Source organism: Podarcis bocagei (genome assembly GCF_964188305.1).
Source record: "Podarcis bocagei genome assembly, chromosome: 4".
In the NCBI taxonomy this organism is placed as follows: Eukaryota; Metazoa; Chordata; class Lepidosauria; order Squamata; family Lacertidae; genus Podarcis; species Podarcis bocagei.
The window spans coordinates 68,818,873-68,834,812 of record NC_138128.1 but is presented as its reverse complement, the minus strand read 5'-3'; the positions used below and the strand labels follow the sequence as shown (position 1 = coordinate 68,834,812).

General features: G+C 45.3%; 1 protein-coding gene across 2 annotated transcripts in view; it reads left to right on the top strand.

The window, feature by feature from the left end:
- Positions 1-751: 751 nt before the first annotated feature.
- PAPSS2 (3'-phosphoadenosine 5'-phosphosulfate synthase 2) overlaps positions 752-15,940 on the top strand; it is a 47,344-nt gene continuing 32,155 nt past the window's right edge. The window contains exon 1 of one of the 2 annotated variants that reach the window (XM_081189632.1): positions 752-910. In XM_081189632.1, the coding sequence (XP_081045758.1) occupies positions 884-910 (27 nt within the window). In that variant the 5' untranslated portion in view covers positions 752-883. The remainder of the gene's footprint in view (positions 911-15,940) is intronic. The other variant, XM_081189633.1, reaches the window with a different exon arrangement.

Below are 15,940 nucleotides of genomic sequence, written 5' to 3'. Positions count from 1 at the left end.
CCGTCGGGAGACCCGGCCGGAAGGAGCCTCGAGCCGCCTGTCGGACGCGGTTGAAGCAGCCAGGGCGGCATGGCAGGCGGCGGCGGCTCCTCGGCGACTCCACGCGGCCAGCCCAGCGCGCTGGCCGAGCCCCGCAGGCGAACGCTGCCCGTCGGTGAGGAGGGGCTGCCTGGCGCGCCCTCCGTGGCCCTGACGCGCGGGGACCGCGGCCAGCGCTGAGAGCCGCTGCCAGCTACAGCCTGCGCCCGAGGCTCTTTGGCGACTCCGGAGGCAGCGAGCGCGCCCCCCCAGAAGTTGCGCCCGGTGCGGCTGGCACCCCTGGCACCCCCCACGCTACGCCACTGCACAAAGGTGAGATTCTTGGCGAGGGTTGGACCTCGCCTCCGTCCAGCGCCAGCCTGCAAACCTATAGCCAGGGAAACGCGTGGGTGAGACGGTGTCCCCTATCGGAGTAAGAACACACGTTTTTGTTAAGCGAGCGCTGAGGCGATTTAAAACAATAAAAAAGCGCGGGTCCTCACTGGCGCGGGGGGTGGGGGGGAAAGGACGCAAGCACGAGAGGAGAAAAGTTTTCCTGCGAGTATACTCTCGCGGAGCCCTTTCCCCTCACAGGGAAGGAAAAAACCCCCGCACTCTTCCCGCCTGTGGCAGCCGGGAGCAGAGCAAGCAGCGAGGGGAGGAGCCAGAGGAGGGCGCGGGGTGTGAGCCGTGGGCTGGAAAGGCGGTCCGGGGAAGTGCTACGTGTCTCCTCGGCCGCTTTTATACCTACTCCCTTCCCCTCGCAGCTTCTCAGCAGCCCGCGGGAGCCAGCCGCTTGCCTTCCTGCCCGCCACCCCACCCCGTCACTGCTGCCAGGAGCCGAGGGAGCCGCGAAGCCGGCGACATGTCCGACACCAAGAAGCAAAGGATGGTAGGTGCTGCCTCAGCAGTTGTCTCGCGGCGGCGGCGGCAGTAGTAGCAGCAGCAGCAGCGGCATAGTGCCGGCGCCCTGCGGGAGGCGCCCTTTTTTTTTTTAGCATCTGCCCCGCCATGCTGCGCTTCTTTTTCTCTCTTCTCGCTGATGGGCGGCTGGCTGCAGCCCCCTTCTCCGCTGGGGCAGAGGCAGCCGCACCAGGGCGCAGCTGGAAGATGCCATCCTGGTCCGCGCAGCAGCCCTTAGGTCTACCACCAGCGGGGCAGGGGATGTCGTCTCCCTTTACTAGTCCTCTTTGCGTGCCGCCAGAAAGGTGATTTTTGTCAGAGAGACCCTCGTTAGAGGAGGAGGTAGGTTGCGTTAGCATCCTGTGGCTAAGAGTTAAACTGGCACTTTGTGGCTGAGGTGGGTTGGGGTCATAACTGTCAACGTTTCCCCTTTTTTTAAGGGAAATTCCCTTATTCCAAATAGGATTCCTCGCAAGAAAAGGGAAAAGTTGACAGCTATGGTTGGGGTGTCTTCCCAAACGCCATGAGAGCTGAGCAAACTTTTGAGTTTGCTAGGCTGGTGTGTGAGTGTGAGAGGGCATCATGATGCCCGTGTCTTGGCAAATATACTGTTTTTGTTGTAGAGTCGTGGCTGCATTCAGACACATGGTACCCTTAAAGCACCTTCGAAGCACATTCATGGATGCTTTAGTTGAGATTCCTGCATTGCAGGGGGTTGGACTGTATGACCCTTGGGGTCCCTTCCAACTCTACAATTCTACGATGCTATTATTCTTTCACTCAAAGATTTCTGGGCAGTGTAGTCTACCCATCACGGAGTTACAGTGCCCAGAACTCCTTAATAAACTCTGTGTGTGTGTGTGTGTGTGTTCTTCAAATGTGTTTTAAAGGCATAGTAGTCATCGTCTTCAGAATTGGCACTTTTAGCGGGGCTTTGTTTCCTAGTATAGGAGCTTTGGGCTGCAAGTCTCAGGGCCAAGTAACCACAGGTGTCCTGGTCTAGGTTTACAGGGGGAGAGTCAAAGACCTTGTGACTATTATTTCTTTAGTGGGGTCCCTGTCTCCAACATCTAAGAGCTGCCTGGTCAGCAAGAAATGAGTGCTTTGTAGCTACTGAGAAGAAATCTTCTCACCTTCTGTGCTGATTGGAGATCGAGTGAAAAGAGGTGAGTCAGCTGCTGAGGATCGGGTCCTAGGGTCACTCTGGTGAAAGCGTTCAGGAAGGGACACAGAGGAATTGCTGTTCCGTATGCTCCAAAGCTAAGCATTTGGGAACACTGAAAACGTGAGCCGCTTCAGTTTCAGGAGAATGGTGTGCAAGTCCTGTTACATACAATGGAACTTCAAGGAAAACATAACCTCTCCTCTCTTGGCACCATGCAGAGGAGATTGGACATGAACCGCAAGCAGCCACCTCTGTCTACTAACCCACCCTCTTTGTCATCCCAGTCCCCATAACAGTGCCGCCTACAGGGAGAGCGCAGGTGGTCAAGTGGCAAGTGGCGGCTCCTTCCCTGACCTTCAGCTGTGCTTCACAGGTAGAGAGCGAGTAAGAGAGTGAGCAGATTGGGCTTTGTCTTCTTAGAAGCAGTGGCCATTTCCTCTTTTTTCTCGCTCACTCATTCATCCGGGGGCTTCTTTGGGGCCTAGTCATTCTATTGCACAGCCTAAGGAGCAAGGATGTGCAAGCAGTGAGAGGCACTGGGGTAGCCATCCTTTGCCTGATCCTTCCTGTCAAGAGAAGAACAGTCTGAGCAATTATATGGAAACGCAGCAGCTGCTCCTGCCTCTTCTCAATCACCCTGTCTCATCGAGTGGTATGTTATGGATTGTTTATGCCAAGGATGGGGAGCCTCACACCCATGGCCCCCAAGTGACCCCAAGGTCCCCCTATCTGGCCCCTGGAACTCTCTTCAGGCCACACACCCCATAGTGGTCCCGCTTCACACCCTAAGTGCTTTTGCTTGGTTGGAATGCGTCCTGGAATTTTGATGATTCTTCTTGCTTGCCTACTGTGGCAACTGTGATTATTCAGTGACAGGGCGAAAACACTCTGTGTATGGACAGAGGAAAAAAGTCTCTTTCCATGCATCAAAAGCTTTGAAAATAGATTCTGGATTTGAAGCCTAAATCAGTTCAATACTTGCTTGAAAGTTCATTTCTAGATGAGCATTTTAATATAATAAGTTTTTAACAAGGGGTGCTTAATTAATATTGATTTATTAGCATTTCCTACACCCGTGGGAATTTATGTACAAATTCTATATTGTCTGAAATATATGTTCCATTTAAAAGTGGTTTCCTTCGACATTCTCCCTGGCATTAAAAGGAACATACATGTGTGATGAATTATAGATTCAAATACTTTCTTGGCATGACTTGTGAAAGCTGCCTAAGTTGGAAGTGTCTGTTTTGTGGTGCCATAGTATTCAGGTGCTGATGTATTGTGTCAAGATGCTTAGGGCCTGACTGCATAGGGCTTTAGCTATGGTGGGGGATGTATTTGAGACATTTACCTGACAGGGTGATTTAGCTGGTTTACCTTTCCTTTCAGTACCCAGCATCATTTTCTTTGCACAGAACCCAAAGTTTAACCTATGTGGTCCCCTGCCCATCAGCATAGTAGACACGAGTGATAACAATATGTTGAGTCACGCTGTGTAGATATACAACTGTTTTTTAAAAAAGAGGAGTGGTTATTTAATTAAGAGCATTTATAACTCTGGATTCATTTCACTGGATACTAGGATGTGGCAAAAGATACAGATTCCATAAAATTACATTGCACTATTTGCAACTGCGGCAAAGAAAATCCAAGTGAGACACTTGATCCAAATGTCAGGGGTTTGTAAAGGGGACTTCTTGATTTGAAAAAGCCAAATCTAAGACTAACCCCAGGACGTTTTAAGATGTACTTTAAATTTGGTTGCATTTTAAATGGAGCATAATTTATCCACATTTTAGAGGTAAAGGGACCCCTGACCATTAGGTCCAGTCGTGGCCGACTCTGGGGTTATGGCGCTCATCTCACTTTATTGGCCGAGGGAGCCGGCGTACAGCTTCCGGGTTATGTGGCCAGCAAGACTAAGCCGCTTCCGGCGAACCAGAGCAGCACATGGAAACGCTGTTTACCTTCCCACCAGAGCAGTACCTATTTATCTACTTGCACTTTGATGTGCTTTTGAACTGCTAGGTTGGCAGGAGCAGGGACCGAGCAACAGGAGCTCACCCCATCGCGGGGATTCGAACTGCAGACCTTCTGATCGGCAAGTCCTAGGCTCTGTGGTTTAACACACAGTGCCACCCGCATCCCCATCCACATTTTAGGTCTGTGCTAATTAGCATTTTACTGTATTTGCAATGACCTATGCTTACAAGCAATAAATATCAGTTGTGTTGTATTTAAGGATAAAGATCAGCTAAAACCAGGCTACAGTTACTGCAGTTGATTGCTATAGCAAAACACTGAAAAGCAGTGTGGAGAAAGAGGTACTCCGGGGGTGGGGGTGGGGAAACTAACAAAACCCACTAGAGAGATAGAGTTATTTTGCACAGCAAAGTTTGCAAAGTTTCCACAGTGGCCACCTTAACTACTTTGTCTGCCATTTCTTCCAAGGTGCCAGTAGAGGTAGATTGCAGGACACAACTTCTGTATCTGGAAATGTCCTCATTGAGCACAGAATGCTGGAAAGTCCCTTCCTTGTAGTAATTGGGGTCCAGAATGCAGTGTTTCTAGAGCAGAGAGAAAGAGGGGCCCAAAGTATGGGAAGCCAGAGGTTGTTTCAGGAGAAGGAATGATATTAGCAAGACACACCTTGATTCAAGAATTTGGTCAGGTAGCAGGTTTTAAGTTGAACAAGACGAAAACTAAGGTTTTAGAGAAAAATCTAACGGAGATCGAGAGAGATAAGTTTCAGAAGGAGACAGGATTAACACTGGTTAAGAAAGTGAAATATTTAGGGGTTAATATGACCACTAAGAATGTGAATTTATTTAAGGATAATTATGAAAAATGTTGGACTGAAGTGAAAAAGGACTTAGAAATATGGTCAAATTTGAAGTTATCATTGTTAGGTCGAATTGCTGTGATAAAAATGAATGTATTGCCAAGAATGGTGTTTCTGTTTCAAACATTGCAAATTTTGGACAAAATGGACTGTTTCAAGAAGTGGCAGAGAGATATCTCTAGATTTGTATGGCAGGGCAAGAAGCCTCGTATAAAATTTAAGATATTAACTGATGCTAAAGAAAGAGGTGGATTTGCCCTGCCAGACTTTAAACTTTATTATGAATCAGCCGCTTTTTGTTGGCTGAGAAAATGGATGCTTCTTGAAAATACTGACGTGTTGGATTTGGAAGGTTTTAACAATGTATTTGGTTGGCATGCATATCTGTGGTATGACAACGCACATAAAGCGTTTAAAAACCATATTGTCAGGAAAGCACTGTTTAATGTCTGGATAAGATACAAAGACCTGTTAGAAAATAAAACCCCGAGATGGCTGTCACCAATGGAAGCAAAGGCTCAGAAAAAACTCAATATGGAGGCCAAATGGCCGAAGTATTGGGAAATTCTGGAGCAAGAGGGAGATAGACTAAAACTGCAGAGCTTTGAAAAAATAAAAAACAGAGTGTGAGACTGGCTCCATTATTATCAAATAATGGAGGCATATAATCTGGACAAAAAATCAGGCTTCCAGGTGGAAAAATCAAAATTGGAAACAGAATTGTTAGACCCCAAAGTTAAGAATTTGTCAAGAATGTATAACTTGTTGTTGAAATGGAATACTCAGGATGAAACAGTGAAATCTGCTATGATCAAATGGGCACAAGATGTTGGACATAACATTATGATGGCTGACTGGGAACAGTTCTGGACCACAGGTATGAAGTTTACGGCATGTAATGCCTTAAGAGAGAACCTAATGAAAATGATCTATAGGTGGTACATAACACCAGTCAAGCTTGCAAAAATCTACCATTTGCCTGATAACAAATGTTGGAAATGTAAGGAGACTGAAGGTACATTCTTTCACCTTTGGTGGACATGCCCAAGGATTAAGAACTTCTGGGAGATGATTTATAATGAAATGAAAAAGGTATTTAAATATACCTTCCTGAAGAAACCAGAGGCCTTTCTCCTGGGCATGGTCGGCCAATTGGTGCCAAAGAAGGATAGAACTTTTTTTATGTATGCTACAACAGCAGCAAGAATACTCATCGCAAAGCACTGGAAGACACAAGATTTACCCACCCGGGAAGAATGGCAGATGAAACTGATGGATTATATGGAATTGGCGGAAATGACTGGCAGAATCCGAGACCAGGGAGAAGAGTCGGTGGAAGAAGATTGGAAAAAAATCAAAGTATATTTACAGAAATATTGTAAAATTAATGAATGTTAGAAGGATGCTGGAATGAAGTTACATGGTTTTAGCAGAAATGTTATAAAGAACTAAGTAAAAATAGATTGTTAATGGGCCAAAGTGTAAAATTTAAGGTCAGATTGTGTTAAGATAAATTACAGAACAAAAATTGAGAAAGATGGAAAGGATTTGCTGAAATAGCTAATTGAACAAGAATACAAAAAAGGGAGGTGTGAGGAGGTCGATGATACAAGTAAATGAAAGGTAGAGATATAGAGATATTGGATGTGTTTTTTAAATGTGTTTGCTTTTCTGGTTGCTTTGTTGTATTGTTGTTGTTGTTTTTGTTTTTTCTCTTTATTTTTGATGTATTGTGAATTTTTTACTGTTTCTTTCTTCTTTTTTCTGTAACTATTAAACTTTTAATAAATATCTTTTTTAAAAAAAGATATTAGCAAAACACACCTAGGTGGCTCAGGCAAGAAAACCACCAGCAGTGTAAACTGCAAAGAGAAAAGCCAGTGTTCTGAAATGCTTAGCAGTTACAACATCATCCTCTGTGCCCGTTAGGAGACTTGCCAGATACTGAGCATATAATCTTGTGGCTGGGCTGGGGTTATATGGTTCTTTCAAGAATGTTAATAAATCAGAAACTGCTGTCACGGCTCGGGTACAGAGATGTCTAAGTGACAAGGCTGGGGCCCAGATTATAGTTTTATATCCTGTAGCTAGGTGAGCCCGCTGTATTATTTACATTATTTCATCAGAGTTACTCGGCTGGTAGCATATATTCTGCTTCAACTGCAATGCATTCTTGAGGAAGTAGCTAAGAGATATAAGATGACAGGAGAGTAGAAACACTGTAAGATCCTCCCTCCCTCCACTATTATCATGGTTTTCTTCATATTGTGATTGCTGCAGCCTAGGAAGCTCTCTAATCTCATTTGCTTCCTTTTTAACGTTCAGCTTCATTGTTTGACAAATTGGCACTCTTGACTTGTGTTTCCTAGGCTGTTTGAAGGTTCTCTCAAAAATCTTATTGTACACAGGACTGAAGTGACAATACAGAAGATGTAACTCTTTATTGCTCTAATTTCTTTTGGGTGAGCAGTGATGGGAAAATATTTGAAATTGTTTAGGGGCGGGGGGGGGGGGGAGCAACAACAAAGGACAGCACCAAACAGTAATGTTGTCCCTGAATGTGTTCAGAAATGTAATTGAATGAATAAATACTCTCTCTTTATACCTGCTTGAAGTTTGCTTCTTTTCTTTGTCTTTTTGAATCATGTTTGTAGGACCCAGACTTATAGATGGCCTGAATAAAGATGCCATATATGCCCAGGAAACAACATAATATTTTGATGTGCCTGGGATTTGTGCAGTCCCCAAATCAGGGTGTGTACACTTTCAGACTTCACATAACTGTTTACAAGAGAAAAGAACTATGAAGCGTGAAAGCTTGTAGCACTGTTGCCAACATAGGTTGGGTGGGTCTTATAAACCATGATTACTTTTGTCTCTAGCTGATTGTCATCTTTCAGTATATGAAAACAAAAGAAAGAAGAAGCCCATTTCTCCCTAGTTGGATGTTACACTTACATAACTATTTGTTATTTTTTTAGAACTTCATGTCCTTGGCTTAGATCTGAACTGTGTTTGTTAAGAAACAACTCCAAATGTCAGGAATGGATGTGTAGATAAAGAGTTTCACTCACCAACATTAATCACAGCCAATTAGGCACATTGCATCTCACAACAGTTTAAATGCTTAACATTGTCACAAGGGTTTGTACAGCTGTCATGTTTTCTGGATATGTTGGTGTATTGTATCTAACAAGGAAAAAAACCCCATAAATAAACTGATGACAACAGACAAAGCAGAATTAGTGACCCCTTGCTTTTAAAAATGGGTAGTTTAAAGCTGGGTGAGTGGAATGCACACTTTTAAACAGTATTGTAGTTTGTTTGTTTTTGTCTGAAAATAAAATACACCCAATGTATTTACATATAATCTACATTGAACTGCTTGACAGTTCTTGGCAATAGGACCTTTGCTAGCATATTAAAAGTTGAAACTAAGGGCTCATTGCAGCCAAAGTCCTTTCAGTACCTCCAAGTCCCATTTGTTTAAGCATGGGAAATCAATGAGACTAAAAAGTGCCTAGCTTTGGGCTGGGGCATACCTCAGCCTAGTTTATGTACCCTGATCCCATTCATATTTACAGTGGTACCTCAGGTTAAGTACTTAATTCGTTCTGGAGGTCCTTTCTTAACCTGAAACTGTTCTTAACCTGAGCTACCACTTTAGCTAATGGGGCCTCCCACTGCCGCTGCGCTGCTGCTGCGCGATTTCTGTTCTCATCTTGAAGCAAAGTTCTTAACCCAAGGTACTATTTCTGGGTTAGAGGAGTCTGTAACCTGAAGCATCAGTAAGCCAAGGTACCACTGTACTCTGGGGTTACCTGGCTTTGAGCCAGCCAGCCACTGTAGCTTTGCCTGTAACAGCAGAATGATGTTCAGACACTTACAATCAGACGGTGATGTTTCTCTGCATGCTGTGAAAAGGTTCGTGTGCTGCTTTCTGCGTATCCAGCTTTTCTGAAAGGCACACAAGAATGCCACACCCCTTTTTTTCTTGGATAGTTAGAAGCCCTCATGTGCAGGCTTCTACAGCCTAGAACATAGGGCACCTAGAACATAGGGCACCTGCTAGTTGCCTGTCCCTCACTTCTGGGAGTATAGGCAGGAAATAACCTATACTCAGACTGCCTGTGAGTTACCATTACCTCACAGTGAGCTGGGTTTAGACTTGTTATTTCCCAGGTTTCCTCTCGCTCTCAGCCTCTTTCACATTGATCCCCCATGCCACCTGACCTGACTAAACCTTAAGGTACTGAGCAATGTAATTGGATACCCATCTTCACTTGGTCATGCTTCCTAAATACACAGGTGCAGAATGTAAACATGGGTAATGCGCAGTGGCGTAGCGTGGGGGGTGCAGGGGGGGCCGGCCGCACCGGGCGCAACATCTGGGGGTTAGGGTTAGAGGGCGCAAATCCACGGGTTAGGGGGCGCAAATCCACGGGTTAGGGGGCGCAAATTACTTGCCTTGCCCCGGGTGCTGACAACCCACGCTACGCCACTGGTAATGCGCAAGTTCACAGGCAAATCCTGAGTAAAAATCGGATAAGTATTTTTAACACTTCTCCTGGATTAACAGCTCTATTTGTACAAACACTATACATAGCAAGTGTAAAGGTAAATGGTAAAGGCCCCCATGATGATTAAGGCGAGTTAAAGGTGACTATGGGGTGTGACGCTCATCTCGCTTCAGGCCACGGGAACCGGCGTTTGTCCATGGACAGCTTTCTGCATAGCAAGTCAGACAATTGCTTCCTTACATTCTGGGTGCATTTACCTGGGGGGGGGGGATACTGTTCTTCTGTTACCAGCATTACTAATATGCATTGGAATAACCACTCTGTAGTTCAGAGAATGTAGATTAGTTAGCTGTCATCATTGTTTATGTACTAATCCACAGCGGTACCTATTTATCTACTTGCACTGGCGTGCTTTCGAACTGCTAGGTTGGCAGAAGCTGGGACAGAGCAAGCGTCCCTGTAACTGGACCATCTATTGTCTGCAGACTGGCAGGGGCTCTCCAGGGTTTCAGGTAGGGGGCAATTCCCAGCCCTACGTAGAGATGCTGGAAGCTGAACTTGCGACATTTTGCAAATGCTCTACCACTGAGCTGTGGTTCTTCTCCTTACATGCAGACAAGACATATTAATATGATTGGTAATATGCAAATCATTTAAATTAATTTGTTAAAATCCATGAAATTGGTCACCTAAACTGTTAACTAGTTCACAACCTTATTTTTCAAAATCATAACAGTTTCATTGTGGATTAATGTTCTACGTAGGAGTCACCAGGATGGATGAGACTATTACTCTGCCCTCTAGAAATTCCTTAGATGAATGTTATATAACAGCTCTGTAATGCATATAAGTGAAATAATCTTGTAGGACATGAGTGGATAAGCTGTCAACCTTATGGACTTGCTGCTATAATAAATGTTAACTTGATAACCTTGTTGGCAGCCTGGAAGTTAAAGGACAATACACTTGGCGAGTGAATGATTTTCTCACATCGGGAGCAGAGTCTGAAGGCCACTCATGGCTGACATGTACTGGCAAGGCAGACTGAATCAAGCTCATAAATCTGTCAGTGTACACTTCAGGACTGTGAGCAAATAAACCTTGGGTTTAAAACTTGTTTAAAATTTTCAATACAGGGGTCAATGAAGGAATCGACCTAGAAGTTAGAATTGCATTCTGCTTTGCTATTCCTTTTTAAAAACAAGCCCCCTGCCCCCCCCCAAAAAAACCCTGAGATTTAACTTACATTTAATCGGCTTCTAGCTATTCAGCTTGCTCCATAGTAGACTGATTGATTCCAATGGATCTTATTTTAAAGCAAACATGTTGTATACTGAGACCAAGGACTGCTGTCCTCAAATGACATGCTCTAGATAACTCAATTATTTTAAGAGTTGTGTTTTAAATCAAAACCTTAAGAACCATAAGGTATGGTTTGCTGCTCATCTGGGATTACTCCGAGAGAGAAATGTGAACTTGTGCTTTGGTGCTCTTTTTGAGCTGGGGAAATACTGCAGAATGCAGAAATGGTGAGCAGCTAGGCAAGGGAAGAAACGACTTGTGGGAACTGGGTGGGTTTTCAACAGTATTTAAAAGGCTGATTCGGACAGCAATGCATTATTTTTTTTACTGATAATTGACACATAATCACATAAACCTACTTTACCAAATTTTAGGAGAATGGATGCATGCTCAGGCAACAATGAAATCAACAGGGTGTGCATAAGATGATGGTTTACAGTAATATTTATGTCCTTTTTGGCAGCAAAACCATGTTGCATTGCTTTTGTTGTTCTTCCACATTAATTGTGCTGTTTCCTAGTCACTACTCATTAGGGGAGTTCTTTGGCTGGAAATAAATCATTAGAGAGAGATCCTCATGGGACTTGTCATAGTCCAAAGGATGTAAAATCTGGTTAGCTTATGCTGTGTGCTCAGTTGTATGTGTCCTGTGCCAAGATGTGTTAGAAAACTGCAAAGTGTAATCATGGCAAGGCCATTGTAGATCAGGTCAACGTATGACTGTGTGTCTTTCAATGTAATAATTCCACAGTCTTTCTTCCTACTGGTAAAAGCCCGTTTGGAATCCAGAGATCTGCAGTGATTAATCTTCATTAATATTTTGTACCTTATTTTGCACCTTATATATGCTAAAACAGCTCAAATAAGGCCAGACGGAACCGTTTTCTTGGAATTAAAGAATGAGACATGCCCAACATTCCAAACAGCAGAATTGTTGTACTTCAAATAATGTGCTTAAAAACTATTCTGTACAGATAGTTTCTGTTACTGCCTTGCATAGGCGCCGACTCCATGGGGCCTGAGGGGGCCCGAGCCCCCTCAAAAATTCGATTGGGGGGGCAGAGCCCCCCCAATAATTTAAGAAAATTATTAGTGCGCGAACCTTCGTGTAAAGTCTGGCGGGCCAGCGCTGCGGCCGCGGCGACATCAAAAGGACTGGAGAGTCCCGAGGAGATTGCACGGCGGGGGAGAGAGAGAGGGAGAGAGAGGCAGGAGGTGCACTCATTCGCCGCGCGCACGCACACGCAAATACAAACACACCGAGGGAGAGGGAAAAGTGTTTTGCAGGAGGAGCTGCTGCCGCCGCTGCTGCTGCCAGGACGCGCCAGAGGAGCCGCCGGGTGGGAGGGGGAATCCGAACGGAACAACAACGAGAGAGAGAGAGAGAGAGAGAGAGAGAGAGAGAGAGAGAAGCAGCAGCGTCTCTGAATGGGCTGGATATTCCTCCTCAGGCGGCACTGGCTCTGTGGCTCCCGGGGCCTGGGCGGCAGCAAGCAAACCAAAGGAGCCGCCGACCGAACAGCAGCAGCAGCCGCCTGCCTGCCTGCCTGCCTGCCTGCAAGCCTGCCTTCTATACAAAGGTCCAGGTTCTTACCCGGTCTACCTGGAAGAAGGCAGGCAGGCAGGCAGGCAGGCAGGCATGGGACGTCCACGCACCCTGGCCTGCTGCCTGCCTGCCTGCCTGCGGCCGCCTGGCGCTTCTATACGAAGGTCCAGGTTCTTACATGGTCTACCTGGGGGGAGGCAGGCAGGCAGGCAGGCAGGCAGGCAGGCATGGGACGTCCACGCACCCTGGCCTGCTGCCTTCCTGCCTGCCTGCGGCCGCCTGGCGCTCCTATACAAAGGTACAGGTTCTTACCCGGTCTACCTGGAGGCAGGCAGGCAGGCAGGCAGGCAGGGGACGGCCATGCTGCCTGCCTGCCTGCCTGCCTGCGGCCGCCTGGCGCTTCTATACAAAGGTCCAGGTTCTTACCCGGTCTACCTGGGGGGAGGGAGGGAGGCAGGCAGGCAGGCAGGGGATGGCCATGCTCCCTGCCTGCCTGCCTGCCTGCCTGCCTGCGGCCGCCTGGCACTTCTATACAAAGGGCCAGGTTCTTACCCGGTCTACCTGGAGGCAGGCAGGCAGGCAGGCAGGTAGGGAACGTCCACGCTCCCTGCCTGCCTGCCTGCCGCCCGCCTGTCACTTCTATACAAAGGGCCAGGTTCCTACCCGGTCTACCTGGAGGGAGGCGGGCAGGCACGGGGGTCCTGCTCAAGCAAGGAACCGACGCCTACCCGGCCAACCCGCTGCCTTGAGGCAGGAGCAGCAGCTGCGCGGGGTCTCGCGTTCTCTCAGAGGCTCGCGCTGCTTCTCGCGTTCTCCCTCCCCCAGGACCCCGGTATGGCCCCCCCCAATATTTTTTATAAGTCGGCGCCCCTGCTGCCTTGCTAACTAGGTCTTGAAAGTATTGCCACACAAAGACACGTTAGTTATTTCTGGAATGTGAGGGACCTTAAGAGAGAATTATAGTCAGTTTTCAAAAGTTTTCAAAAGTTTCCAAGCCTGGTCAACTGGACAGAATTCTTGGTCTCCCCAAGTTATTGGAGGAGTAGCTAATTACATGTTTGAATGATCATCAAAAGTATTTGGCTTTTGTACAGCAGGCCTATGAGCAGAAATGACTGGTGTTTTGAAGTCACCACCCACTCTATTCCCTTGGCAAAAAAAAGGCAAATTAGAGACTAGATGGTAGTTGTTCATTACCAAAGGTTCTAAATTTGGCTGTTTAAGGAGTGGTCTCACTGTCACCTCCTTGAGGTAGAGAAAAACCATTCCCTCTCTCAAAGTGGCATTAACAACCCAGTCCCCCAAATCTCAAAAGCAATGAAGTGCAAGGGCCAAGCAAGGAAGTTGTAGGCCTTAAAACTCCAAGCAGTTTGTCCAGATCTTCAGGCAAAACAAGCTAAAAATCATCTGTCCTACAAGCGGAAGATAGTATCCTGGTCCCATCCATCTCTGAAATTGGACGGAATTCTACAGCTTTTATTACAGTCTAGTAGATCTTGATTTCAGGTACACATGCAGGGCCTCTGAGGCTTCTGTCAAGGCCCAGGCAGATTCATAGGAGTGCAGGCAGCCCTTCAGAGAACCTGGTCCCTTTAAAAGTCCATACCAGCACTGTAACTTTGAACAAAAAATGTGTGGGCATCCAATGCAGCTGGTATATTTTATGTGTAGCTGTGAGAAACTGGGTCATAAAGTTTTTTGTACAGTTCTCCTGTGATCCCCATTTATGTGTTAGAGGTGTAAACATTGTGATGCTGTGGAAATTAAGGCTTATGACTTCGTTGCCATGTGAAAACTTTAATTTGGTTCCAGATTATACAAAGCAGACTTATCCAGTGGAGACCAAAAAAGGAAATTACTTTCCCCCCAGAAGATAAGAGTTACACTAGGGATTCTTATTTTCATAACAGAAACTCCCTCAAGTAGAAAAATAACTATTTATTCCCTCCTGCTCTCCTTTATTATGTTATTCTCAGTCACAAACACCTAGTTTCTTCTCAGGCACCATAGGTTGATGGAGGGCTCAGGTGTTTAATGAAAACATTTCACCCACATATATCACTAAGTATAGAATACCAATGTAATGTTACGGAAGAAGATGGGATCTGCTTTCGTCACTGCTGATGAGGTGGTTTTGAGGGATAGTTCTCTCATCTTTGCAAACTTAAAGGCTTGCAGCAGCAGCAATGCTGAGAGTGGTCAAGTTAGAATTCATGCCTTTGCTTGCCAACTGCCCAAGAGTCATGGCAGGTGTCAGAAAATAAATGGATCAACATACTACACACAGAAAGAGACGGACAGAATTATAGCTGTCCATTAACAATGGAGTTGCAAACACAACTCACTAGATACAAAGTGCGCGAAACCAAGGCCGCTCAGAAAACACAAATCGAGTAAGATACACAGAGTACATCTGCACCAATAAAAAGATACTAGACAGGAAGAGAAACAAGCTGTTACAACTGATCCACAAATAACAGTTCAGTAGTCCAGCTGCTATCAGTTGCATGGCTCCATGGGAGGCAGGATCAGCAAGCTAGCCTATTTCATTTAAAACTTTGGTCATGAATGTAAACAGTCCTTGAAATACATTCTCATGTATATATTCAGGAGAGAAGAGTTTCATTTCCCAAACCATTAAGAACTCAGAAGACTGGTGATCTAGAGCTGCAGAAAGATTATGCAACACAAGTGAATGTTTTCTTTTCTTTTCTTTTCTAGTTTATTTTTGGCGAAAGAAAGGCATTTTGTTGGATTCAGTGAGCAACTGTAGAGCCAAGTAACATCTGTTTGTTATAACAGAGGTTTTCTGCCATTCTCCCCACCATCACCTCTCTTGTGCTTTATTTCTTGGCCCTAAGTTTGGAGCTTCCTGAGATCTTCTAACCAGTTTTGGACATTATAGTACTGTATAATAACTGTATGTCTGCAACCCTTTTGAAAAGTTATAGCTACAAAGAGCAACAAGCAAGCAAGGAAGCCATTTCTTTACATTCCACCTTATTGGCTGCTTTAAGACTGTAATGTGAAGTTTAAAGGTTATCATTCAAAGGGAAGTGGCTTTTTAATAGTTAAGAATAGAGCACATGCAGTAAGAGCTTGGACTGGAGTGTGCAAATAATTGCATTGCCAGAACATCCTAATGCCTCGTTTGTACCAATACAATGATGCAAATATTTAGACCTGATGTTAGCATAACTTTGAATCCCTGCATGAGTACGGCAGGACTATGGCAAATATAATTTCTTTTGTTTGTTTATGCACATGGCTTCTCCAAAGAATAAGGGGAAATGCACTTTATCCCTTGCAGAGCTACAATTCCAAGTACCCTGAGCAAACTACAGTTCCCAGGATTCTTTGGGGGAAGCTATGTGCATTGGATGTTTGGTGTGAATATGACCTGCGTCCCACCCCTTGCTTCTCATTACTTAATCTGATTTGCCTTGGGGCAAGTTTCTTCCTTGTTCCTTAACAGTGGTAAAATGTTACTTCAGCAAATATGTTGAGTATGTTAAATACTAACTTGGGTTCCTCTCTCAATCAGAATTTGAACGCCAGAGTTTAACACCTGAAATATTTCTAGACTGAGGTCAAAGAGACTGCAATTCTACAATGGCTTATCAAAGAACATTTTATGGATAAGA